This window comes from Urocampus carinirostris, chromosome 4 (genome assembly GCF_059441175.1).
Source record: "Urocampus carinirostris isolate Australia breed hairy pipefish chromosome 4, RoL_Ucar_1.0, whole genome shotgun sequence".
Lineage (NCBI taxonomy): Eukaryota > Metazoa > Chordata > Actinopteri > Syngnathiformes > Syngnathidae > Urocampus > Urocampus carinirostris.
The window spans coordinates 47,243,556-47,269,293 of NC_142352.1; the positions used below are offsets into that span (position 1 = coordinate 47,243,556).

The 25,738-nt window shown below is 39.3% G+C and overlaps 1 protein-coding gene across 2 annotated transcripts in view; it reads right to left on the minus strand.

The window, feature by feature from the left end:
* Nucleotides 1-25,738, minus strand: part of mdga1 (MAM domain containing glycosylphosphatidylinositol anchor 1) — a 316,682-nt gene that overhangs the window by 39,743 nt on the left and 251,201 nt on the right. For both annotated transcript variants that reach the window (XM_088334739.1, XM_088334738.1), the window contains exons 12-15: nt 14,011-14,191; nt 13,299-13,322; nt 8,191-8,343; nt 7,954-8,115 (exon numbers count right to left, since the gene is read on the minus strand). In XM_088334739.1, coding sequence (XP_088190865.1) covers nt 7,954-8,115; nt 8,191-8,343; nt 13,299-13,322; nt 14,011-14,191 — 520 coding nt within the window. The remainder of the gene's footprint in view (nt 1-7,953; nt 8,116-8,190; nt 8,344-13,298; nt 13,323-14,010; nt 14,192-25,738) is intronic.

Below are 25,738 nucleotides of genomic sequence, written 5' to 3' on the forward strand. Positions count from 1 at the left end.
CAATGCTTTCCAAAAACACAAGGGCACTTTGCTTGCAAAATACGATTTTATTGCATAAACACTGAACTTATGCATGAACCCTGCAAGAACTGTTCAGCGCCTGATGTTTCCACTCATGTAATCACGCTCCTGCAGACGTTGACACAATGTCATCCCTCCCTGCCCCAACAATGACAAAGGGTCACCTTTTTAGAAAGAAACATTTTTGCATTCAATTAACGGTCAAACGTAATTATCCATGTCTTCGCTATTCTGACCACACTGCTAAACTTTGCCTACTCCACATATGGGCCACCTACCCACTTTCAATTGCTGGATACAGGAAGCAACACTAGGAAGTTGGGCTTACTTAATATGTGGACAAAAATCTGATCAAAGCCAGTGCTGCCATCTAATGGTGATGTTTGATACTAAAATTATTCCGAGAGGCTTTATACTTATTGACGAGCTGTGCCAAACCCTTTATTATTATTTATTTTTTTAATTAAACAATTAACAACAACGTTTTATGAACAATGTGGCAATCAGGGACAATGCTTCTGAAAATGTATTTCAACATTATGGCATTAAATGAGTTATGTTATAATGAATTTATTAGTATTACTGTACCTGCCTTTTTTTCAGCCAACAATATAAGTTTGGGTGTGCGTTAACCCGAGAGTTTACTAACAATATCACTGACCTCCTTTGCTTAGCATTTAATGCTGCAAGAATAGAAATTTGGATTGCGGTGGTGACAGAAACCATACAACCGCTTCTCAGAGCCAAAGTTAACTTTTTCATAGGTAGTATTTATTTGTATAACTAAAAAAAGCTGGGCGCTAACAACGTTCTTTTTGTAAAATAAGGACAACAGTAACTATATCTAATCAATCGTTCTTCAAACATTAGTTAGTTAAGTTAAGAAAGTTAAAATAATTCAGAAAAACATATGAGATCTAAGATTATTTTATAAGGAGCAACAAAAATGATGCCTTGTTTTTTTTAAAAAAAATGAATTAAAAAATAATAACATTTGTGACCTATTGTTTTGCCTTTTTCACTTAAAGAAACAGAGTGTATTATTTGACCACCTGATGTCACTATACCGCAAGGGTCAGAAACCTAACGAGCCATATATGGCTCTTTTCATGATTACATCTGGCTGAGAGGTGAAATAGAGTTGCACAATTTTTTACTTTATTGTTACATGTGAATCTGAATCGAGCACGTGCAAAACCAGGATATATGGTCTGGTCGAGTATACTGTATAACGGGCACAGTCTTTCCTACAGTTTACAGTCAAGGTGTCACATCAACAGACTTGTTTTAGCTGTACATCGCTGAAGAATCATGCGTATGGATCCTCATTAAACAATGTATGTTTCCTGGTGAGACAATTTATGATGAAAATCCACAGAACAAACAGTAAACACCCGTAACATCTGCCAAAGCACCCAGAGCAATTAGATTGGGTGAGCTGTAGGGATTGGTGGAGCTGTACACACCACAGGCACTTCTGGCGTTAGCACCGAAGATAAATATGTTGTTATCCTCATTTTCATTATTTTGTGACATTTTGACAAAATAACTTCGCTCGAACTTTTTTTTAACTATTATGAAGGCACACAGACCTCCAACATGCCGCTATAGTGTGTTCTTCACCCGGGAACGAGTGTTGGAAAGCACAAAGCAGAATACAAACTACAGAGACTCAAACCGCATTTTTCTTCTCATTTTTTGCCAAGCCTTTTGTGAGGTTTTAGTGTTTTTTCGGGTACCTATAACAGCAATTCGGTCAACTCCCATCAGATGAGATGTTATGTCAAAAAATATACATTTCTCAAACTACAATTAAAAAAAAAAAAAAAAAAAAAAGAAAATGTATATAATAGCTCATACATATTTTCTCATTATTCAAATTGAGATTATTCTTGTTAGATAAATTATTATTTACCACTAGAAATGCTAAATAATAAACACTGTCCCTATTGGAAAACAAACAAAGAAAACAAAGAAGAATATCAAAAATATCTTCCAACCAAACGAAAACCTTTTCTTGTAACGATATTTGACCCTAACCCAATAAAAGAAGACATTTTGCATGTCATCTTTGAGTTTTCATTCAATCACAACAATGATAAACCACTAAACAGTGGTTGAAAGCTGCACATAAAGTTGCTCATTATGAGCCAATCACATGACCAAAAGTTTTCCAAAAGTAAATCACAACACAGGAATTACTTTAACTAAAATGTTCGACCAAACAACCATACAATTGAAGGATCATTTAAATACCCATTCATTTGCTTCAAACATTGTGTACTCAAAACAGTCCACCAATTTCCAAGTTGGCTGACTGAGAAAAAGCAAAGCCCAACTAAAGCACAGCCACAGAAACATCAAATGTTGTTATGTGCTGCTGCCAGGGAAACGTTGATTAAGGTGAACCAAACTATTCAAAGCAGGCTTTTACAGCCTGACAAGGACTTTCACAACGCGACGGCCTTAGGACAGAAAAACACGCAATATATAGTATGTGTTTTTCCAAAGAACTTATGTACTCAGATTGGTGAAGTGCATCGGCAACCCTGCTTTTATGTGCTCGGACTCCATGTGCGTATCAATGGGCTGATATCCTTTTTTCACCAGCTTTCTTTTCAGGCCTTTTTACATCTGCAACGCAGCCTTTTGAACTCATTTAACAGCTTCACCACATTTTTCTCCATTATTCCTCGTTCACGTGGTTTAATTGACCCCTAACCAGTGTTTGGAATTACACCGTTGTAAATAAAGCCATTACATACGTTTCTTTTTAAGTAACAAGTGTTACATTATAAAAATGTGTCACTGAGTATGTTAGCACTATTTCATGTGTTTTCTAGCCAGATTAGTTTTATTATTTAATCATAACATTATTAATTTGATAATCACATTACTTATTTAGTTGTTATAAAAGCACTTATGTTTATCTACCTACTCTATTGTGAAGATTTGAGGTCTTCTCTTTCCCTGTTAAAGTTTCAGTTTTCATTTTGCCAATCCACGCCCTTTTCCTATAAAAACTGTGTTCAGCCATTTTTCGATGCCTTTTCTGAGGGAGACCTTTTGCGGTGAGAACTGTCTCCCGATCAACGGGCCTGGGGTGTACTCTGTTTTATTTTACTTTGTTATTTTGTAATAAAGGTCTTCATCTGAACTGCTCTCTTCAGCTGATTTTATTACTCGTCCAATTACTCGGTCCAAATCCCAGAAGTTGAACATGTGGCGAGACACTGATTGTCTACACCAACATGGTGTAATCCAGCTATTTATTTTTTCTGCTGCTACACCGCCCTTACCATTACTGATGGTCAAAAGTCGTGTGTTACTTTAAATAAGGGATTGTTCACATTTCCAACTAAATGTGACTTGTATGCGATCTCCTGTGACTTCTGTGTGACAAGTGTACTGCATGCACAAAGGAGGACACATGACGTCGCACGCAATGCACTCAGTGTTTCCGAAGTACTCATGGATGCCAACAGCGGGGCGAATCTAGTAATTTGAAAGTTCAATAAATAACTGACTAATATTTATAGGGGAAATAACATTTTTTTTTAAAGTCAAGTCAATTCGTATTTCGGGGCGGCAGTAGCTCAGGAGGTAGAGCGATCGTTTTAGGATTAAGGGATCCCAGTTCGAATCCCGGCTTGTCCGTGTTAAATATCGAAGTGTCCTTGGGTAAGACACTGAACCCCCAATACCCCCAATAAGCAGGTTAGTGCCTTACATGGCTGCACAGATCACGGCCGCTATTGGGAAATGTGAAGCACAATGTAAAGCGCTTTGGGAAGTCATTGACTTGAAAAGCGCTATATAAATGCAGATCATTTCATTTCATTACATTTATTTTTGCAGATCTTCGGGTATTGAAAAAAGCAAAGTTTTCAGGACCAGAACGGAAACAGGACCCACCAACGTTACGTTTCTCAAAAGTTTTATTAAAGGAAAGAGGAAGGGCTGCGCCCACGATCCGGTCTTCGCTAGGTGCGGGAAGCAGGTCGCTCTGAACGCGGAAGTGGATTTTCCATGGCGAGCAATGGTGGTGTCGGGAATAGAAAAACGGGTCAGTAGCCGGGCCAGGAGGGCAAAAACGTGGTTGGGGTCGGAAGCGAGTCGTAGGCCAAGAAAGGAGAGTTGACGTGGTCGGGGACAAAAAGAGGTCGAAAGCCGGGACGGGAGAACAGACGTGGTCAGGATCAAAAACGGGTCGAAGCCAGGGACAGAAGGGAGCAAAAAACAGGTGGGAGTCAGTCGAAAAAGGCTTGCCTAGTGTTAACTGAGGTTTGTAGACGGACTGACAAAAGGGGACAGATAGGAGTGGGTTTGAATAGGGACAGGGAGCCAATCAGAGTCCGAGGCAGTTGGCGCCAAAGGAGCGGGCTCAGGTGATTCACATCGGTAATCATGACAGAAGTATAGAATTAAATACAGTAATCCCTCATTTCGCGGGGCTTGCGCTTTAAAAAGGCCCCGCAATACTCAAAAGCTGCTAAGTAGAAACCTGTTTTAGTTGTATGTAGTCCGTGCAGCCCTTTGAAACTTCTTGTGATTAAGGGCTGTATAAAGAAATACGAATTGACTTGACTTTAAAAAAAAAAATTGGTCAGATAATTGGTCACATCGACCTATGCTATAATATTTCGAGCCCGCACTATTTTCCAGATGTGTTTACCGCAACTGTAAACATTTTCCTGTTAACAAAACAAATCACCACATTATAATAATATTTGTATTTTGCATGTGTGCTTCTGAGATTTTTTTTTACGATTGGACAACTGTAAAAAAGATTGCATAGGATGCAAGTTCAATATTTTGACTTTTATACATCATTGTTGTTCGTTATTTTGACGACAAGTTACATCTTTGTCACTACCCACCAATAATGTGTCTGGTCTTTAATTTCTATACTTATACGGGCAGATCTGATTTACAGTATTGAGCTAGGAGATTTGATTTGCAGGGGTGTTTTAAGAAGAGATTTGGCATTTGGCAGTGTGAGGTCTTTGTTGAACAAAACTCTCCTTTTCTCTTTGCTGGTTCAAAATTGATGAAGGCTGCACTGCAGGAGAGGGGGGTGCAATCCATCGCACAGATTCTCTCCAAAGAAACAAAGAACAACGATGGGTGGATAATATGTCAGCCATAGAAAATCCCTTCTCTTCACGAGTTCTGACAAATAAAATATGACAATTTGGGTTTGCTTCCAGCTTGGTTCCTCAATTGAAGTTTATTTGTCGGGCTCAGGGTAGGTCGGGCGTTAATATTCGCGAGCCTGGGCTGGATTTTTTATGCCTTCCTACCTCTGTAGCAAACTGATTGTCATCAATGTTTTCATACCTATACAATATACTGTATTACCCCGTTGTCAAACACAAAGGCATTGTTTAAGGCAAATATTTCAAACATTTGTAACTTTTGGCTAGGGCCGTCTTACATCTCTGGTTGGCATTCAAATTTCACGGAACCCTTTACCAACTAGTTCATCAGGTCACTAATGACGACAAAACTTAAGACAACTTTCTCCGCTGCTGATGGTTCCTAGCCTTTTTTGGGTTGTGGCAAAGTTTGCACCAGTTCATTCCTTTATGGTTGGTGTTACTTTTTTATATAAAATGAACACATTTTCTGAATAATTTACCAGTAACGATTTCAGACACTTAGTAAGAGTGTGGCACAAAAAAGTATTCGGTCCTTTATTTCAAAACTGTACTGTACTGGATTAGCAATATTGCTGTATCTCCGTGTTATAACGTGTGAAACCTACATGTGTACACGCACTCAATTTGTGCAGGCTCGGACCTGGATGCCTTGGAGCTGTGTGACACAGCGTATTATGATGAACAGCTTACCAAAGTGACTGATTGTGTTGTGCTTTTGCCATAAATCACACACCCACTGCCCACTTCCAAGATAAACACACACAGACAGACAAGCTCAGAACGGAGTAGGGGGAAAGCATTCTCTGGCTATTGTCTTCATGTCAAATTATCAGAGGGGGTCAAGCACAAAACTGAGAGTGGAACACAAAAGCTCAAGAGAACCTTTATTGATAAATAACTTTGACTTTCCTGTTTGTCGAAGGAATTATGCATTGCTTACAACTTATTTAGGCTCAATCCCATTACCCGTCTGTCCACTCCATTTAAATCCTTACTCAAATATTGTGGGTTCCCAAGGAGACAAAGACTGTCCCATTTCTCCGCAAAGTGTATGTGGGAAGAGGAATGGCGCAACACTCCTTTCATGGAGATAGGTAGTAAGTGCCGTAGCTTGGGGAGGGAATAAAGCAATTGTATGTGTTTATGTTTTGCTGTGTTGGAGAATATAAAAATATATGTATATATATATATATATATATATATATATATATATATATATATATATATATATATATATATATATATATATATATATATATATATATATATATATATATATATAAGGCACTGTGAAACAAAAAAAAGTACATCCCAGGAGAGGTTTTTGCGGGAAAGACGTGGAACAATAAACAATATTGAAGAGCAGTACTCGTCTGGTCCCATAATTGACATGTTTTCCGTACTATCAGGCGACCCCAGTTAATAAGGCGCACCCCCTAGAAAATAGTTTTTTTTCACTTCTTCACCAGTGCGTCAATAAGTTCAAGGTTGAATATGTATACGTACGTAAAAGAGCTTGTATATAATTTAGTTAAACAACTTTTGGTTTTCTGTTAATCTTTTGCAACGTTTTGCAGAGGTGAAAAAGTGGAGGGACTATTTAATCGGAACGCACTATGGAAATATGTGTTTCTCGCACTGTGAGTAAAAATAGAGTGGAAATGAGACCACCTCTAATGCCTTATCGTATGCCACTGGTGGTCCAGTGCTACAGTGTTGAATCCTGTTGCATACAATATGCTGCAACCTGGGCCAGCAATGATTGATCAATCATTGTTCAAAAAAGAAGTATACCATGAAACCTTGTGTAATAATGCACTTACAATACTTTATGCCTTACGTATCCACCCTTTTTTGCGGTACATAAGGCACACTTTTAACTTTCTGGCCGATTTGATGTTTTTAGGTGCACAAACCAATGAGTAAGCACATTTGAAATTCCTACAGGAATCATTCCCTTAGCAAAACCATACAAATGTATGGGGGAGGAAGACGATACACAATGCAAAGCAGATAAGGCAAAGGGGAAGTAATGGGATTGGGGTTTATATTGATATCCCTCCTGATTTTTTGGGAATTGCTATGTTTGAATTTATTAGTTAAGTGGTAAGCTTGTGTCTGCTTGGGCTTGATACTTAAGGTCAAACTTTTAAACGTAAAACAAAAGTTAACTCAAAAGTGTATTTACAGTGCTGTAATTTATGCATCTTCAGAATCCAAGTTTTATCAACCGTGGGGTGAGTAGTTTGAGGTGTCTTTATAAAGTACCGGTAAAACAATAAAAAAAAATTTCCATGGAGTATGTGTTGACAATGCTCAACTGAGTTCAAAGAGTCTTTATACATATTATTTTCACCGCAGCTATCAGCTTCTATCATTGGTATTCCACCCACTCCGCAAATTGGGCTATCCGAGGATGAAAATGTTGGAAATAAGAAAATGACAGTCCAAATGCCAGACCAAACCCCCAAAACGATGAAAAAAGAAGAATGTATCCGAGCGCATCTATGAGAGACACGTATGTGCATGCAGCACACAGGCGGCTTGACATGGCTGGAATAACGATTACAGCCAGAATATTATGTCAGCAAGTAGAAAATATTTGTAGTTACAGACACCACCTTATAAGGTCTTCTTTCACCGTTATATGATCCAGCAGATAAACATAATTTATTATTCTGAAGGTTGATACTCTGCTTTTTTTATGTACATTTTGTGCAGATGCTTTCAAGGGGCTTGTGTATATGTTGTATTGGTCTTACTCACTTACCGATGTGTTTTCCCTTCATGTGGTAGTAGAAGGAGACACAGTAAGGGACTCTGCCGGAGCCCTTGGGCCCCCTGACTGTGCTTACGTTAAAAAGCGGAGAGAGAAGACGAGCTTTGTCCCCCGGAACTCGTGGGCGTGACGCTTCGATGTACATGTAGTAGCCTGGGAACAAGAAAACTACATTCAATGGGTCGGCCTGCGCTGTTGTGTTTATTTACTGAATTCCCCTTTCCTCACCATCCTTTGTTCCGCTGCGGTCTGTCTCCGGGCCCGTATTGGCGGATCGCTTGGGGTTCTGTGTCAGGTGATTCTGCCGTGTCCAGTCAAAAGCATCGCTTCTGTCTTGTGAAAAACCACAAATCCTCTCGTCCTCAAACCCGCATGCGTGATCTGGTGTGTAATTCAATGGCAACAACAGTGGGTGATGGGTCAGATTTGGTTTATAGTATGCTAAAGATTTTTCCCGATGTAGCAGAGGTAAAATCTTAAGCCCAAGCCTAACATCTTAATCATTACATTCAGGAATGGCAGGGCATCTATCTCGCTGACTTTTTAAAAATTATCTAGATAACATTGATGTTTATTTCTTTTTTTCTGTGTTGCGCGGTAAATGATCAGCACAACGGATTCAGTCCTGGGAACGCCCCAGGATCCCGTCGAATGAGCTGGAGGAGGTGGCTGGGGATAGGGACATCTGGGCTTCCCTTTTAAGGCTGCTGCCCCCGCGACCCGACCCCGGATAAGCGGAAGACAATGGATGGATGTTTTTTTTAGTCTTTTATTCATGGAAATATATGTACAACTGCAGTAAAAATAATTGTTTTGTTTCTTTTTTATGCCTTGCAAAAAAATTATTGAAAATATTTACATAGAAAAAGCTTGTTTTCAGTATTTAAGTGTTTTTTGCATGCCTGGAGTACAACACATGAGCGTGTGTTTGAAATCCTATATATTTTATTCATAATGTGATTTTAATAAAATTTACGATTTAGCACGAATAGCCAACCCATGTAAAAAGTACCATTTATAATACTGAAAATGTGTTAAAGCGCATGATCCTCTGTCATTGCATGCAAAAAGTCCTATCTAGAACTAGATTAGTATTTCGAAACCTTAACCTGCGGAAATCTACTCAACATATTTGATGGGTTCATAAAAAGAACATGGTCCCACCTCAGACTGACCCAACAAGAAGTTTAATGAAAAAAAGCATTTCATGTGCCAGAGAGCTTTGTAACTCAGGATGCTCTTGGGTTAAAAATCAATACATCCTCGCAGCAAGCTGAGAAAATGAATCGGCAGCTGACCTGGATTATCATGAAACCATGTCGCCTTTTTTTTCCTCAGCCGCTGTTTTTAATTCAAAGCCCTGACCCATCTTTGTTCCGACACCTCCTCTTGAAGAGCACAGTGTGACTTTTAGTGCTTTTCTCTGTGGAGCGCAGACAAGCTGGACTGGAGCCAAGTGTAGTTTATCAACAGATCTAGACAGGGAATGCTCCTGGAATGCCACTTCATAGATCACTACAGGAAATGTACAATACAAGTCTCTGGCCGCTTGCAACGGTAAATTTGAGAGAGAAGGGCAACATTCTTGCAACTTTGAATTATAGTAAAGTCATCCCTCACAGTATAATGTGTGTATGTGCGTGTGTGTATTGGTAGTCAAATAGCCAGTCAAAGAGCAGTAAATGGGCCCACCGAAAACAGACTGCGAATTAAGGCGGCAGCTAGTATTTTAGCAGTTTGTTACATTAAAAGGAAATTCATCAATCAAATTAGACTCTAAGGGATGTCAGAAGAGCAATGGAAATGCTGATCACCTGAGACTAAGGCTGCATCGAGAGAAAAAGCAAAAGAGGGACCACAGGTTCGGCCTATTTCGACGGTCTTGTAACAAGCCACCCCTGCCAAGCTGGTGTCTCCCTAACGCCAGCCGCATTACACATAAAACAGATGACTTGGAGCTACAACTAGTGGGAAATCGCTAGATTCAAGACTCGCCGGCTCCACTATGCATTATTTTCTGTAAGGAGAAACCCTCCAATTTTGGTTTACTATTGTAAAATTACAATTAAAAACATTCATTCAACTGTAATTCTGTGTTTTTATTTGTGGATCTATAGTTTTTATTTTGTTAACATCATATATATTATATGCAGTGATGAGAGGGTTATTTAAAAATAAAATGTAATCCGATACAGTTACTAGTTACCTCTTGAAAATGTAATCAGTTACGTAGTCCCAATACTATAATATTGAATATTGATCATTGAATACAGTAGCTTGATTACATTCAATTACTTTTGGAATACTCCAAAACCAAATATGCTTATAAAAGTCAAAATAAACAATATAAATACAATTACTAAATTTTCGGATGGGTGAACAATGTAACCTTGAAAAATATTGGAGGAAAACAAGCTCAAAATTATAGTCCTACAAAAATACTTACATTTTAACCAGGTAGAGTAGTGTATTAAGAAAAAATAAAACTTTCCCCTTTTCATGGCAGACACTATATGTTCATTTTTGATTCACATTAAAAGCACATTAAAGACCAAATACATTTTTAAACACATTTAGTGTTCACTTTTTACATTTTAAACAGACTCTAGGATGTCTTGTGTCCAATTCTAAGTTTCATTCTGCTTTGTGGGGTTTGGTTTTTGTTTTCTGATTCAGACAGTTTTGATGTTGTTTCGTCTGTTGCTTTATTATTTTGTGATTGGGTGCCATAATTTTTGGCTGCCTTGCTGTGCTTCCAGGTTCCTGTGTTTGGGTCCACCGCTAACCACAACAAAATAATTAATTTGACGTTGCAGGTTTTGACTATCGTGGGATTTTTTTGAAATGCATTCCCGGCACAAAACAAGGGTTTACTTTACACTGTAATCTGTTTATTCAGAGGTCAACTATTCCACATTTCGATGAAAAATATAAAACAAGCTTCTCAGTTTCCAGATTCTGCCCTAACCTGTGTAAATGTGTTAGTATTTGATTCAATGAGCAAATCTATTTCTCTTCACACCCACTTGTTTCAATTTGCACCGTTGTTCTCGCAGTCTGTTCTTATCTGTAGCTGTTATAATTGCACCGGTCTGGCAGAGCTGAGTGACACCCGTGCCAGACAAATTCTGCATTAAAAAAATAGCCACCGTGCCTATATCGAGGAGTAGACGGCACAAACCTGAAATAAGACGGAGGTTTAATGTCGTTTAATGCTGCATTCGGGAAAAGCGAGGAAAAGGACAGATTGGGAAAGTTTATGATGTTCGACCTCGGGAGAAAAGAGTGAAACGTAAACAAAAAATATGGCAGAAAAAAGCAATAAGATAGTGTTTGTTTGTGAGGAGGCAGAATGATTCCCAGCAGTCTGTGGAAAAAGTACCTTATTTTTGAAGGGGCAAGAGTTAACATATTGTGATATTTAGGCACAGGTTGTATCCATCCTGTAATAATTACTGATGCGGGACACCTGGGTCTGCTTCGTTGGCGCCAACAGCCGCAGACGTTGATTGGCTGCTTCCTCTTTTTTGAACCCCCGCCTTCCTTTCAACATTTGTCGGGTCGTCTGCAAACCTTAGACACACGCAAGGCAAGCTCTTTTTGACTCCTGACTCTATCCTGCCCTGTTTTCCGTCTGATTCCCGTTGCCGACCTCTTTTCTGAACCAGTTTATGTTTTTGATCCTCCGTCCCGGCCATCGAGCTGTTTTTTTCCTTGCTCTCGACATTGCCTTCCATCGACACGGAAGTGCCACTTCCGCGTTCCCAGCGATCTGCTACCCGTAACCAACGATCACCGAATCGTGGGTGCAAGCCCTTTCCTCCTTCTAAATAATGCTGAGTAAAACGAACGCAATTGGGTTCCGTCTCCGTTCGTGGTCCGTGACAAATCCATCCATTATCTGCACCGCTTATCCTCACTAGGGTCGCGGGGGTGATGGTGCCCATCCCAGCTATCTGAGGGCAGTGGGCAGGGAACACCCTAAAATTGGTGCCAGCCAGTCACAGGGCACACAGAGAAAGACAATTCACTCGCTCATTTGGACCGGCCAATTACCCAGATATACATGTTTTTGGAATGTAGGAGGAAACTGGAGTGCCCAGAGGAAACCCATACAAGCACGGGGAGAACATGCAAACTCCACACAAGAAGGCTGGTAGTTGGATTTGAACCCATGACCTAAGAACTTATTAACTTCAAATAAATGAATGACTCCCTTAACTTTTCTTTTTTTGTTTTTGGGGTTTATATCTTATTGATTGACCGTATTCAACTGGTTATTTGGAACTTAAAAATAATATACTCCTTTCTTCAATTTGGACGTAAACTGTAAAGCACATACATGTAAAAAACTAGGATGAGTAAAAACCTATTGCAATCGACATCCATGTCAACGTGTGTTGTTATCTTGAATACCAGAAAACAAGCGTCATCTTCAAAGCCATAACTCACATTGTCAACTACAATACTATAAAATAATGTCATCTTTTTCTTTGTCATGTGAAAAAAATGCGGAAACACGACATTTGTTCTTTTTCTGCCTAACCATGCATTTTGAGCCAAGTGCAATACATTTCAATGAGCACAGTACTACCTCGCTACGTTGCGCTTTGGTTATCGCAGGTTAAACTGTTTTGCATATTTTGAATTGAATTGTCTTCATCATCATTGATATCAAACTATTGTGCATTGTGTTCAGCTGCAGACAGCGGACAACAAATGCTATCGCAAGGGCAGGTTTTATGTGTGTGTATTGGGTGAGCGTGACTGCCTGTGTGCGCGACTACAATAGGCTGGTGTATTCTGTCAAATAGCATGGCGGGCGCACACGCCAATGTCGCCACCAAAACAAACTGTGAAAGATGGTGGGAGTTAGCTTTTAGTGGCTTGTTAGGTTGAAAATAAATGCAATGAATTAAATCAGACTCTGAGGAAATTCAGAAGAGCTCAAAAAAATGGTGACTATTGGGGGCTCGAATGAACAGGTATCCCTACTACACAGATTTTCACTTTTTGTGAGGGGTTCTGGTCCCCATTAACTGTAGCAACTGAGGCATTAGTGTACTATTCTAGTTCCCTTTGACGTAAACTGTAGAGTGTATAATGTGGAGTGGAAAAGCTCCGCTACGTTTAAAACTACCTTAGTTGTCGTCTTTGACGTAAGATTTGTATGTTAGTTTTGGTGTGTTAAATTGATATTGACAAGATCGTGCAGTCATTAAAATTAGAAGGTAAAAATAGACGTTTCTAATTTTACCACACTATTATCAACAGAACAATGTGTTAAAATATTGGGAGAGGACCGATGCAGAAGATGTAAGAGCGAGATAACTCACCTGAGGCTCTTGGGTAAGTGTAAGCTGTAAGAAAATGGAGCACCAGTTAACAGGCAGTAAATACAAAAGAAAATAAATTAAAACCTCAAAAAGCAGAGGTATCCACATTTTTATAAATGGGGCACATCCAGAAAAGTTAAAGGATACAGGGACACTTGATTAACTCTATTGTTTTATGTGTAATGTTGCTGTATACAGTAATCCCTCACTGTGTCCCAGTTTACTTTTGTCAGTTTCGATACGTTTCAGGTTTTGAATTGAATTGTCTTTATAGTCGTTGATATACACATATTCTAAGAAGAAGATTCCCTTTTTTCTGCCCACAAGAAAGGGTCCCAAGAAGGTTTCTGATAAGGGGAAGGATACATGGGAAACAGTGACAACAATGAGTAACAATAAGTAAATATCGTTGTTTAGGTACACAATTTGTTAGTATTTTCAATACAAACATCAGTTTTAGGGGGTCACTTATATGCAATGTAGGCTTACATGCAAGTATATATGGTACTAGGAGTTCTTTTGGTTTTGCTTTCATCCGATAAATTTAAGAAGTGGATTTTCTATCTTGATTTGGGTTACAGCTTGTCATTAAAGTGGACTGGTGGGTCCTTAGGTCAGACCCGTTGAGAACCACTGCTCTGAAGTCAAACTATTGCAGACTGTGTGTTTGATATCAGAGGAAACCACTGTACAAGAAGGTGTGAACACTTACGCTCTGAGTATTGAATGGTGCGGCTGACAAATTCACCCAGGCTGTAGGTTGTGATGGGGGCCAATCGGACCTCATATGAGAGAGGTATTCTCAGGTCAGGAATAGTGTAGGACATCAGCACACCCTTCTCTGGCTCCTTGCCCTTGAGGTTGATCTGTTTCCAATGCAGGTCTTGCTGATTCTAGATCCGACACACACCAGAAGCAAAGGTCGAGCTCAAATATAGGGTGCAAAAACATCTCCAAGTTAACAACAATTTCCCACAGCACACGAACACAACACGGAGGGTCACAAATACAACAGATTTACCTGAGACCCAAATATAATAAAAGATACACTTGAAAGACTGCACCTATTTCAGATAACTTATTTTCCTTTCCTATTCCATTCTCTACTAGCTTTGGATATATTTTATAGCCTTCTCAATTCAGTTGTTTCCAAACACTACAATTTCAAGATTTGTTCCATCAAAAGGTTTAAATAGTATCCATCACTGGCACTAGTATCTCTACAAACACAACTCCTTTCGGACAAAACTAATAAGTTAATGAGGATACAAGGTTAAGCAGGACCTTTATTATAAGTCCACGCAAATGTAAAAATGATTAGATTAGAGCATCCCTGATTGGAGTTCTACAAATACATACTTGGAATGTGGATATACACTAATGGGATCATATTGATCAGCACATCCTCATATTATTTTACAGCAGAGCATGCCCTTCACATTTCCGTTAATTGCCAAGGCGAATGTATAGCGGGCAACTCTTGAATGCTTCCAAGCATGTACTGTGTGCTTTAGAGGCTTGCTTTTAGGACATTTTAATAGGTAACAAAAATAAACTAAACAATTTGTGGATAATATTGCTCTTGTTAATTTATTTTTCTTTAGGACAACATGTCAGAAGATAGAGGATTTCAGGCATTCTTGAATGTTTCTTGGCTTTGTCTTCATCCTTAGAGATTTATATTGAAATGAAATGATCTGCATTTATATAGCGCTTTTCAAGTCAATGACTTCCCAAAGCGCTTTACAATGTGCTCCACATTTCCCAATAGTAGCCTTGCAGCCATGTAAGGCGCTAAACTGCTTATTGGGGGTATTAGGGGTTCAGTGTCTTACCCAAGGACACTTCAACATGTAACACGGACAAGCCGGGATTCGAACTGGATCCCTTGATCACAAGACGAGCGCTCTACCTCCTGAGCTACTGCCGCCCCAGTATTAAGGGTCAAATGAAGATAGGGGAGGTGGACAGCTCTCTACGCAGCTTTGATGCTGCTATACACATCGTACAGTGCTGTATTTTCTCTGTTTGCACAGTTCACATACTACAGCCTTAAGGAACAATTTTTTATCCCAGTTTTCTCTTTTAAGTATTTATCACGGGTTTATCCTGCAGTGCCACTGCTAATGTCATTGTAAACAGTGTTCACTATCAATGGCGATATAGACAAGTAAATTCTAAAATGAAAGTGATAAATGGGCAGCACGGCGCCGAAGTGGTTAGCGCATGTGCGGCACAGTTCTGAAGGTCATGAGATCGAACCTCCGGTGTGGAATTTGCATGTTCTCCCCGTGCTTGTGTGGGTTTCCTCTGGGCACTCCGGTTTCCTCCCACATTCCAAAAACATGCATGTCAGGTTCATTGGGCGGTCCAAATTGTCCCTAGGTTTGAATGAGCGAGCGATTTGTCAGTCTCTGTGTGCCCTGCGACTGGCTGGCAACCAGTTCAGGGTCTCCCCTGCCAACTGCCAACGATGGCAGGGATGGGCTCCAGCACCCCCGCAACCCTACTGAGGATAAGCGGTGCAGATAATGGATGGATGGATGGAAAGTGATAAGTGCAGTTTAATATTAAATACCTGCAAAAGAGATTTCATAGGAGGCCAGATTGTTTTTTTTTTACTATCATTGCACCTTGTAGTTCATTATATGTATTATTATGCACTTACATCATTGCCACTATTGGCCAATCATGTTGGTGTTCTTTCATATCCACACCCTTTAGGGCAGATGTGATTTTGTGATGTAGAAGAGGAACAAAAATAAAGGGCTCAGGAGAGGGCCTGTGGAACAGATTTTACTTGTTGATCTGAAGGCTTCTATCATTGTCTTACGTGCAAGTTCAAAATCGATTAATGTCTTTTCTCTTTATTTTAAAAGTCAACTAAACTTTAAACTTATCAGAAGTGTTTTCTAATTTAAGTAAAAAATAATTCCAGGTAATCGAAATTGTCTGCTGCCCGGTATGTCATATATCTTTCCTATCCGATTTTGGATGCTAGTTTACTACCGGTAGTTAAAATATGGTCCAAAAAATCTGTATAAATGGCAGTTCTGAATGAAAAGATATAACAGTTTAATAGTGTGCTTCCACTTTATGCAGCTCAAAAACACACTGAATTACTGACGTGTGCTAAATTTTAATTTTTAATGAAATTGAGAAGTGCAAAATATTATTTTGGTGCAGGCTGCCACAGATTCTTATCAAAGAGAGCTAGGTTGGCGTGTGTATTTCCTTGACACCCTTTTAACAGCGCTTATGCTGCGTTGGTCCACCCCCGGAGAGAAGGCTCCATTAGCTTTGTATCTGCCACTGGTCCAAGCTACTTAAAGACCTGACGGTGAGCTTCTGCTAATGTATCAGGTCAGCCACTCGACCTAACGTGCCGGGACGCCTACATCATGCCATTATCAGGTAATGCATGCAACACAAGTTTGTGTTTTGCATGTGCGTGTAGTCTAAGAATGAGTTAAACAACTGAGAGTGTGGTGATTTCAAACAATGGACAAGATACATTTAGTTTGTTATGCAATACTCTGCAATGGCACACCTGCTTTGCTTGAATATATGCATGCATGTTAGCTCATCACACATGTGCATCTTGATTTTCTCATGTGTACTGTGAGATGCTACACCAAATTTCAAAGTGCTCAATGACAATTGTAATACTGCATGGGTAGTATTTTATTTGCATAAATGCCGGGATTTGTGGGTTAATGAGTTATCTGCAATATACAACCATGTATATTAAATATATAAAATGTATAAAAATAATGATTGAAATTATATATATATTGATACATTATAGTTTGGTAGACACTCAAAATAAGGAGAGAAGACATCATGGATTTTGAACAGGAGAGGACCTAACCCTCAGATAAGAAATTCCAGCCTGTTCTAAAAAACCCTCCATTGTGCTCATTCTTTTGATTAAATCCCCTAGTTTACAGAAAGCAGATCCGCCCTAAGGGGTGTGGATAAAAAAACAAAAAAAAACAAAAAAAAAACAGCAATATTGGCCTATGGTCACAATGATGTAAGCAGTGCATAATAGTCAAAATAATGAACAAGAGTAAGATATAATAGTCAAAATAAGTAACTGTATATAAAAAATAAGTAACCAAACATATCTGTTATTCCTATTTTAGGATATTTCTATTATCTGCACCACTTATCCTCCGGAGGGTCGCGAGGGTGCTGGAACCTATCTCAGCTGTCCTCGGGCAGTGGGCAGGGGACACCCTGAACTGGTTGCCGGACAGTTGCAGGGCACACAGGGACAGACAACCGACTCGCTCATTTGCAACCATGAATGGATTTGGATTTGGCCAATTAATCCAACATACATTAGGATACGTGATATAATTATTTTCTATGATTTTATAATATTTTCTTCTCAACTTTCAACCAGACTTTTGTTGTGTGGAGCAACAAGTATAAACAAAAATGCATAGTGAAATGATATATTTTATTATTTTTAGTCAAACTACAAAGAAAACAGTTATTAAATCAACACAGAAAGTAAGCATCTGAACATGTTTAACTTGGTTAAAATTACATATACTTTTAAAATTATTTTTAAATTATTTTTGCATTATGTTCTCATTTGCTTTTTTCATTTTTATATTCTTTTCATTATTATTCAAATTTATGTTGTTAGGGAAGCTCTGTCGTTGCCGAGTAGCAATTTTCATTCAATAATGTGTTATTACACCTTACTCCTGCATTATTATTATTATCAATTTACAAATAAAATATACCAAAACCAAAGGTTTTCTTTTATTTCGCTCTTTTACCATCACTTCCTTGTGTGAATTTACATATTTTCTTTCCTTCTTCTTTTAAATACAGAATGGTAGGAGTTTAATGAGTTAGAGGCTATATCACAAGAGTGGTGAACACGTTTGACACAAAGAGCCGAAATTTCTAACTGTGAGAGTCAAAGAGCCACACTACACACTGACATGCCATGACAGACAGACGCACACAAACACACACAATTAAAAACATATTTCCCATAATACACATAACATAACATTATTTCTTTTTCGTTTTGCATTTTGCCATTTTCACAAAGGGGGTAACAATCTGCACCCTCATGAAATGTTTACTTAATTTCCTGGTATTAGATGTAACTTACGCAGATGATTAGAAGTGTGTACGGAGCGGCATAAAAACAACAAATCTGCCAAATGAATTTAAAAATATTATTTATAATTTGTTGTTAACTCTGATGGATTCAAGTGTGTTCTAAGAGGGGGGGAAATTTAAACATGAAGTGAGGCAAAGAGCCACAGTATATAGAAAATATGATGAGAAAAAGAGCCGCATTCTGTTCGGCCAAGAGCTGCATGCGTGCTCTAGATCCTGCTATATTAACTAACATCACAAGATACTTTTTTTTCCTTCACAAAAGCAAAAACTATATGATTTTTGACAGTAATTTGCATGAAACATTTGACACTAATATTGGCTCTTGTTTCTTAACAGATCACAAAATTAACAATGTCATGACAATCACGCCCTCACACACTCTATTGTTAGATTTTGTGGTGTCCGACCAAATAAGGGAAGCAGGAACTGAGGCAGGGGAGCTCAATAAAGAGGAATGGTACTTAAAAACAAACAAGTACTCAAAAAACATCAAAATGTCCGAACAAAACCAAACCTGACATGATCCAAGTCAGAAACCGAGACCAAACCGGAAATGGAGACTGAATGAACAAAGGTGCAAACAAAAAAAATGCCTGAACCAGAAACGAAAACAAAATCTGATGTAGCAATGAAGGAAGAAATGAAAATGACACGACGACGTGTGCTGTCCAAGTTCAATGGCATTATAAAGGAGTGGGACAGAGGTCGGCAACCCAAAATGCTGAAAGAGCTATGTTGTACAAGAAAACAAAAAAACTCATTTTCCTGGAGCCACAAAAAAAAATTTAAAAAGAAAAGAAAAAAAGGCCTTATATGAGTGTTATAATGAATGGAAGGAAACCATCTCAAGGTTGACATAATTACAATATAATGAAATAAAGTACGTTTCATTTCTTTGACAAAATAAAAGAAATGCATTTAAGAAATCCAATTTTTAACGTTGTTTTTATTTTGAGGATTCAAAAAAAAAAAAAAAAAATGGATCGTGCATATTGCGCCGCTTATTCTTGCAACAAAAAGTGCAATAAAACGGAGCATACATTCATTACAATAAAACAGCAGCCTTTTGAAAATGTAAGTTTGATTTCTGTGCAAATGTCACAAGTCAGTGCATCGCTAAAACGCATCATCCTCCTCTTCTCTCTCTTTTGATACTAAATGAACGCACCCATCCTTGGACCTGAGCAACAAAACTTACATATGAGTGTCATTCAAAACACATGCTGACAAAACTCAGAAATCGGCATGCGACTCCTGAGCCGTTTGCCGACCCTGGGGGTAATATAATTAGGTACAGGTGTGAGGACATTGGACATACCAGTACCCATTTCCAAAACTGGTTGGTGCCCTCTGGTGGAAGGAGGAATACTTAACCCTAATATCCATACGTATATTAATTTATTACTATACCAGAGAGTAGAGATAAATGTAGTCAACTATTTAAATGTTAGCCATGACCGCAATAAAACATATATTTTTAATGGAGTCACAAGAAGTCACACAGGCTGAGAAACTCCCTTTAAAATAGTCAATTATATTTTTAAAAACAATATGGTCCACAATGTTGAATTAAAACAAACACTACATCACAAAACATTCTCGATATTACCAACATTTACAACTACAGTAATCCCTTGCTGTATCACGTTTTACTTATCACAATTCTGCTACTTTACAGATTCAAATTGTTCATTCTGTTCTTGTTGGTTCTTGAGAAGTAAAAATGTATTGTGAAAAAAAATATTGATTATGTTGATGATGATCATTATTATTATCATCATAATTTATTGTTATTTCAATAATAATACTTTCACTCTACTCTTTAGTTAGATTGTATTGAAATATGAATGCATTTAAAAAACCCGAATTGTCTGAAATTTTTTCTAACATGTTTTTTGAAGTATGAAAATGCACAGTTTTAAAGATTTTTTTAATTACATCACAATATACACTGGGTATTTTTATATTGTATTCTTTTGCTTTATTATTGTATTGTTCTCAGCTCAGGGATGCTGCCGGAAATGTGAATTTCTATCTATCTATATAGATAGATATATAGACATATAAATATCTTATGAAATTCAGGATTGTTCTAAAAAAATAAGAATAAACAATACCTAATAAAAGGAAAACTACCTTCCCAGCACACAAAATGGATGGTAAATTTTCTTCACGTTTTTCCCATGAATTGTTTAAGTTAGACTCTGCATTGTGTCGCATTGCAACTCTTTTATGTGATCACCGATGAGTACAAAGACTAAAACCCCTATCCTCACTGAAAACACATTAGGAGAATTTCATTTCAAAGCATTCCTATTAGAAACACTGAGTATTTCCTTTTAAACAGATTATAAGCCAAACAATGTATGAAAAAGTAAATGATACAGATAATTGCATATGCGAACTAAATGCAGATTGAAGAAATAAGACGAGGCAGCCTCTTCAAATAATAAAGAGCTTGAGGTTAATTATTCTCTCATCCTCTATTAATGGCTCTCTTTCATGACTTGATCCTGCAGTCTGCTGGAATGGGAAGTCATTGTTTTGGGAAGCGTGTGTACGACTGACTACCAGCTCTGAAGAGATTAGAATTTGCTCAATCTGCTTCATGGGCTATATCACATCCATGTATTATGCACTTACGAGATTCAATGTACACCTTTTACCGGCGTTATTTTTTCCCCCATTTTCAAAAACTCATATAAATGCTAATGGAACTTATAGACCGTTTTTTTTAACATTGCACATGGATTTAATTTTTATTTTTAATTCTTTATTTTTTTGCTGACGAAAGATCACAAATCACGAGTCTGCATGTCAAAAATCATTATTGTAGAAAATTAGGACAAAATTGACTCCTGAACAAAAGTGCATTGCCTTTTGTTTTATTTTGTGTTACTTATGATTTTGAGAGTATATGTTGCTGATGGCAGAAAGTGCCCACCAAGTTTCATGAAAAGTAATATGTTACAGATTTCCAGACTGTAAACCTCAGTGGCGGGCCGTGCATTTCGCATCAAGGCCCCCAGTGATGGCCTTGAGTGATGTATCGTTCGCGAATGAACCGGATCTAAATTTGCCTAAAATCACATTCCAAGACCTACTTAAAGTAAATTGAATAGTGTTTTCGAACTGTTCGGAGAATATGGATTGTTTTAAGTCTCTTTTGAAAGGTAAAACTCTGAAGCTTTGTCCCTCACTGCAAGTGCTAGTAATATTGAGTAATCTAAGTTGGAACACACAAAAATAGAAGGATTTTATTCTCATCTGATTTTTGTTTTGTAATCACATGCCTGTAAAAGAGGAATGTGAAATAAAAATGAAATGATCTGCATTAATAAATGATATGCATTTATATAGCGCTTTTCAAGTCAATGACTTCCCAAAGCGCTTTACAATGTGCTCCACATTTCCCAATAGCGGCCTTGTTTTGCAGCCATGTAAGATGCTAACCTGCTTATTGGGGGTATTAGGGTTCAGTATCTTAACCAAGGACACTTCGACATGTAACACGGACGAGCCGGGATTCGAACAGGGATTCCTTGATCCCAAGACGAGCGCTCTACCTCCTGAGCTACTGCCGCCCCTTAAGTCAGACTCTGCATTGTGTCCCATTGCATGGGCATTCTACCAAAAAAACAGCTGGGGCAATAGCATGAAGCCTTACCTGGTCCAAGGTCAAATTTGATCACAATCTGAAAAAGTAAACAATGTATTTTACACATATTTTTTTAGGAAATGTTGTAGGGTTTCCAAAAGTGGCCATTTGGAGATGACAACTGCACAGATCTAATACTTCTATAACCGTGTTCTTGACTTTGGATGTTTTTTTTAATTGTAAAATGGATCAAAAGTTGCATTAGGCACATTTATTTTTTGGCTCTGATATTTATTGACAATGAAAATGTGCTTAAAATTACATTGGCAATTTTATTGGCTAACCAATTATTGTTGGATAAAATTTTATGAGTCTGTTTGCCTGCAAAAGGGAATTAGGTTCGAGAGCGTTCTCCATTCGGGCCCCGGTGCTGTGGAATGCTCTTCCCCCTAAGATTCGATCTGCAACCACAGTGGAACTGTTTAAATATAGGCTTAAAACACAAGTCTATTCTATAGCATATCATCTCATCTCATCAGCCGTACCGCTTATCCTCATTAGGGTATTCTATAGCATATGAATAACCTATACTGTATTTTATGTTGACAATATCTGTGTATTATTTGTTATTGGAACATCCATGGCAGCCTAGTCCTCCTGGAAGAGGGATTACTTCATGTGCAGTCCCTTCTCAAGGTTTCTTCATTTTCCTCATCTTGAGGTTTTTGAGTTTTCCCTTGCCTTCACGTAGGTTTGATCAGGGGATAGTGTAATAATAGTCTGAGGCAATAATCTGAAGAGCATTAAGTAACTCAACACCTGCCCCCTTCCTTACTTCCAAATATGTTGCGAATCCCGAACATCTCTGATAAAAGTAAGATAATAGCAGATAGAGGCAGTTTTTATTTTTAGAACTTATTTAGTGTGGGAAATTTAAAACACCATAATTATATATATATATATATATATATATATATATATATATATATATATATATCATCTCATCTCATCTCATCTCATCTGCTGCACCGCTTATCCTCAGTAGGGTCGCGGGGATGCTGGAGCCCATCCCAGCAATCCTCGGGCAGTGGGCAGGGGACACCCTGGACTGGTTGCCAGCCAATCGCAGGGCACACGGGGACAGACAATTCACTCGCTCAGTCACACCTAGGGACAATTTGGACCGGCAAATTCACCTGAAATGCATGTTTTTGGAATGTGGGAGGAAACCTGAGTGCCCGGAGGAAACCCACTGCGCCGCCGTGCTGCCCCATATATATATATATATATATATAACTTTCCCCCACCCTAGCTCCAGCTAGTGAGTTTGAGACTGCTGCTTTAAGCAGCTCCCAACTTCACACAGTGATTTAATTTGGTATTCAATGGGTTTCCACTTTGTCCTCGATATCTAAGGAAAATATCATATTTGTAAATATATGTACAGTAATACCTGACTGAAGTTAAATGAATCGGACTTGTTTTTTTAAGGGTAGTGGTATCCATAGCAAGCCCTATTTTTTAAATGTTTTGTTCCTAACACTTCAGACAAATGAGCAGAAACCAACACACGCGTTGATCAATCGTGTTGAAGAGAAAGTCACTGGTACAGTTAAGATGTCTCCTTCACAACGTCTGTTTTGAGCTCTTGGGTGTTTCTGTCTGAATGTGTCCCTCGGGAACCCTGCATCGTCGGGCAGGTGCTAAAAAGATGAAATGTTGACGCGTTAAGAGGATCCATCCATTGTCTTCCGCTTATCCGAGGTCGGGTCGCAGGGCAGCAGCCTTAAAAGGGAAGCCCAGACGTCCCTATCCCCAGCCACCTCCTCCAACTCATCCGACGGGATCCCGAGGCGTTCCCAAGCCAGCCGAGACACATAGTCTCTCCAGCGTGTCCTGAGTCACCCTCGGGGCCACCTGCCGGTGGGACATGCCCGGAACACCTCCTGAGGGAGGCGTCCAGGAGGCATCCTTATCAGATGCCCGAGCCACCTCAACTGGCTCCTCTCGATGCGGAGGAGCAGTGGCTCTACATAGAGTCCTTCCCGGATGACTGAGCTTCTCACCTCATCTCTATGGGAAAACCCAGACACCCTGCAGAGGAAACTCATTTCGGCCACTTGTATCCGGGATCGTGTTCTTTCGGTCATAACCCAAAGTTCATGACCATAGCTAAGGGTAGGAACGTAGATCGACCGGTAGATCGAGAGCTTTGCCTTTCAGCTCAGCTCCTTCTTCACCACGACAGACTGGTACAGGGTCCGAATGACGGCAGACGCTGCACCGACCCGTCTGTCGATCTCCCGTTCCATCCTACCCTCACTCGTGAACAAGACCCCAAGATACTTGAACTCCTCCACTTGGGACAAGATCTCATCCCCAACCCGGAGGGAGCATGCCACCCTTTTCCGACTGAGTACCAAGGTCTCGAGCTTGGAGGTGCGTCACACTCGGCTGCGAATCACTCCAGCAAGAGCTGAACATCACGGCCTGAGGAAGCCAACAGCACCACGTCATCTGCAAAAAGCAGTGACGCAATGCTGAGGCCTCCAAACCGGACTCCATCCCCACCAAGGCTGCGCCTGGAAATTCTGTCCATAAATGTTATGAACAGAATCGGTGACAAAGGGCAGCCCTGGCGGAGTCCAACCCTCACCGGGAACGAATCCGACTTACTGCCCGGCAATGCGGACCAGACTCTGGCACCGGGCGTACAGGGACCGCACAGCCCGGATAAGACTGTGCGGTACCCCATACTCCCGAAGCACCCCCCACAGGGCCTCTGGAGGAACACATGTAGACAAAACACATGTCCACAAAACACACGTAGACCAGGCAGGCAAACTCCCATGCACCCTCAAGGACCCTGCAGAGTGTGTAAAGCTGGTCCAGTATTCCACGGCCAGGACGAAAACCACACTGTTCCTCCTGATTCCGAAATAGATAGATAGATAGATAGATAGATAGATAGATAGATAGATAGATAGATAGATAGATAGATAGATAGATAGATAGATAGATAGATAGATAGATAGATAGATAGATAGATAGATAGATAGATAGATAGATAGATAGATAGATAGATAGAATAAGTGTACTCTTACTTCAGAATAATTCGACTCAAATAGAAGTAAAAAGTATTCATGCAAATACTTGAGTAAAAGTGTAAAAGTACTTGGTGTAAAAATTACTCAAGTGCTGAGTAACAGCAGCAATGTCTTATTTCTTGATTTATTTTTAACAACCATTCAATCAGATCATCAAAGTCCATTCATTCATTTTCTGTGGCCCTTAACCTCTCTAGGGTCGCAGGGCTGTTGTAGACCAAGCCAGCGATCTTTGGGCAGTGGACATCCTGAACTGGCTAGCCACTCAGAGACAGGCAACTCACTTGCACTTGAGGACAATTTGGACTAGCAAATCAACCTGACATGCATGCCCGGAAGAGAATATGCAAACTCTGCAGGGCTAGGCTGTGGTAGCTGGAAAATGAAAAGCCTTTTATGAGCCTTATTATGAACACAACACATCCTGTATGGATGTATATGAGCCTTCCATCAATACACTAAGTTGGATTCACCACAGGGCAGCACGGCGGTGCAGTGGTTAGCGCGTGTGCGGCACAGTTCTAAGGTCATGAGATTGAACCTCGTGTGCGGGATAGGCTCCAGCACCCCCGCGACCCTAC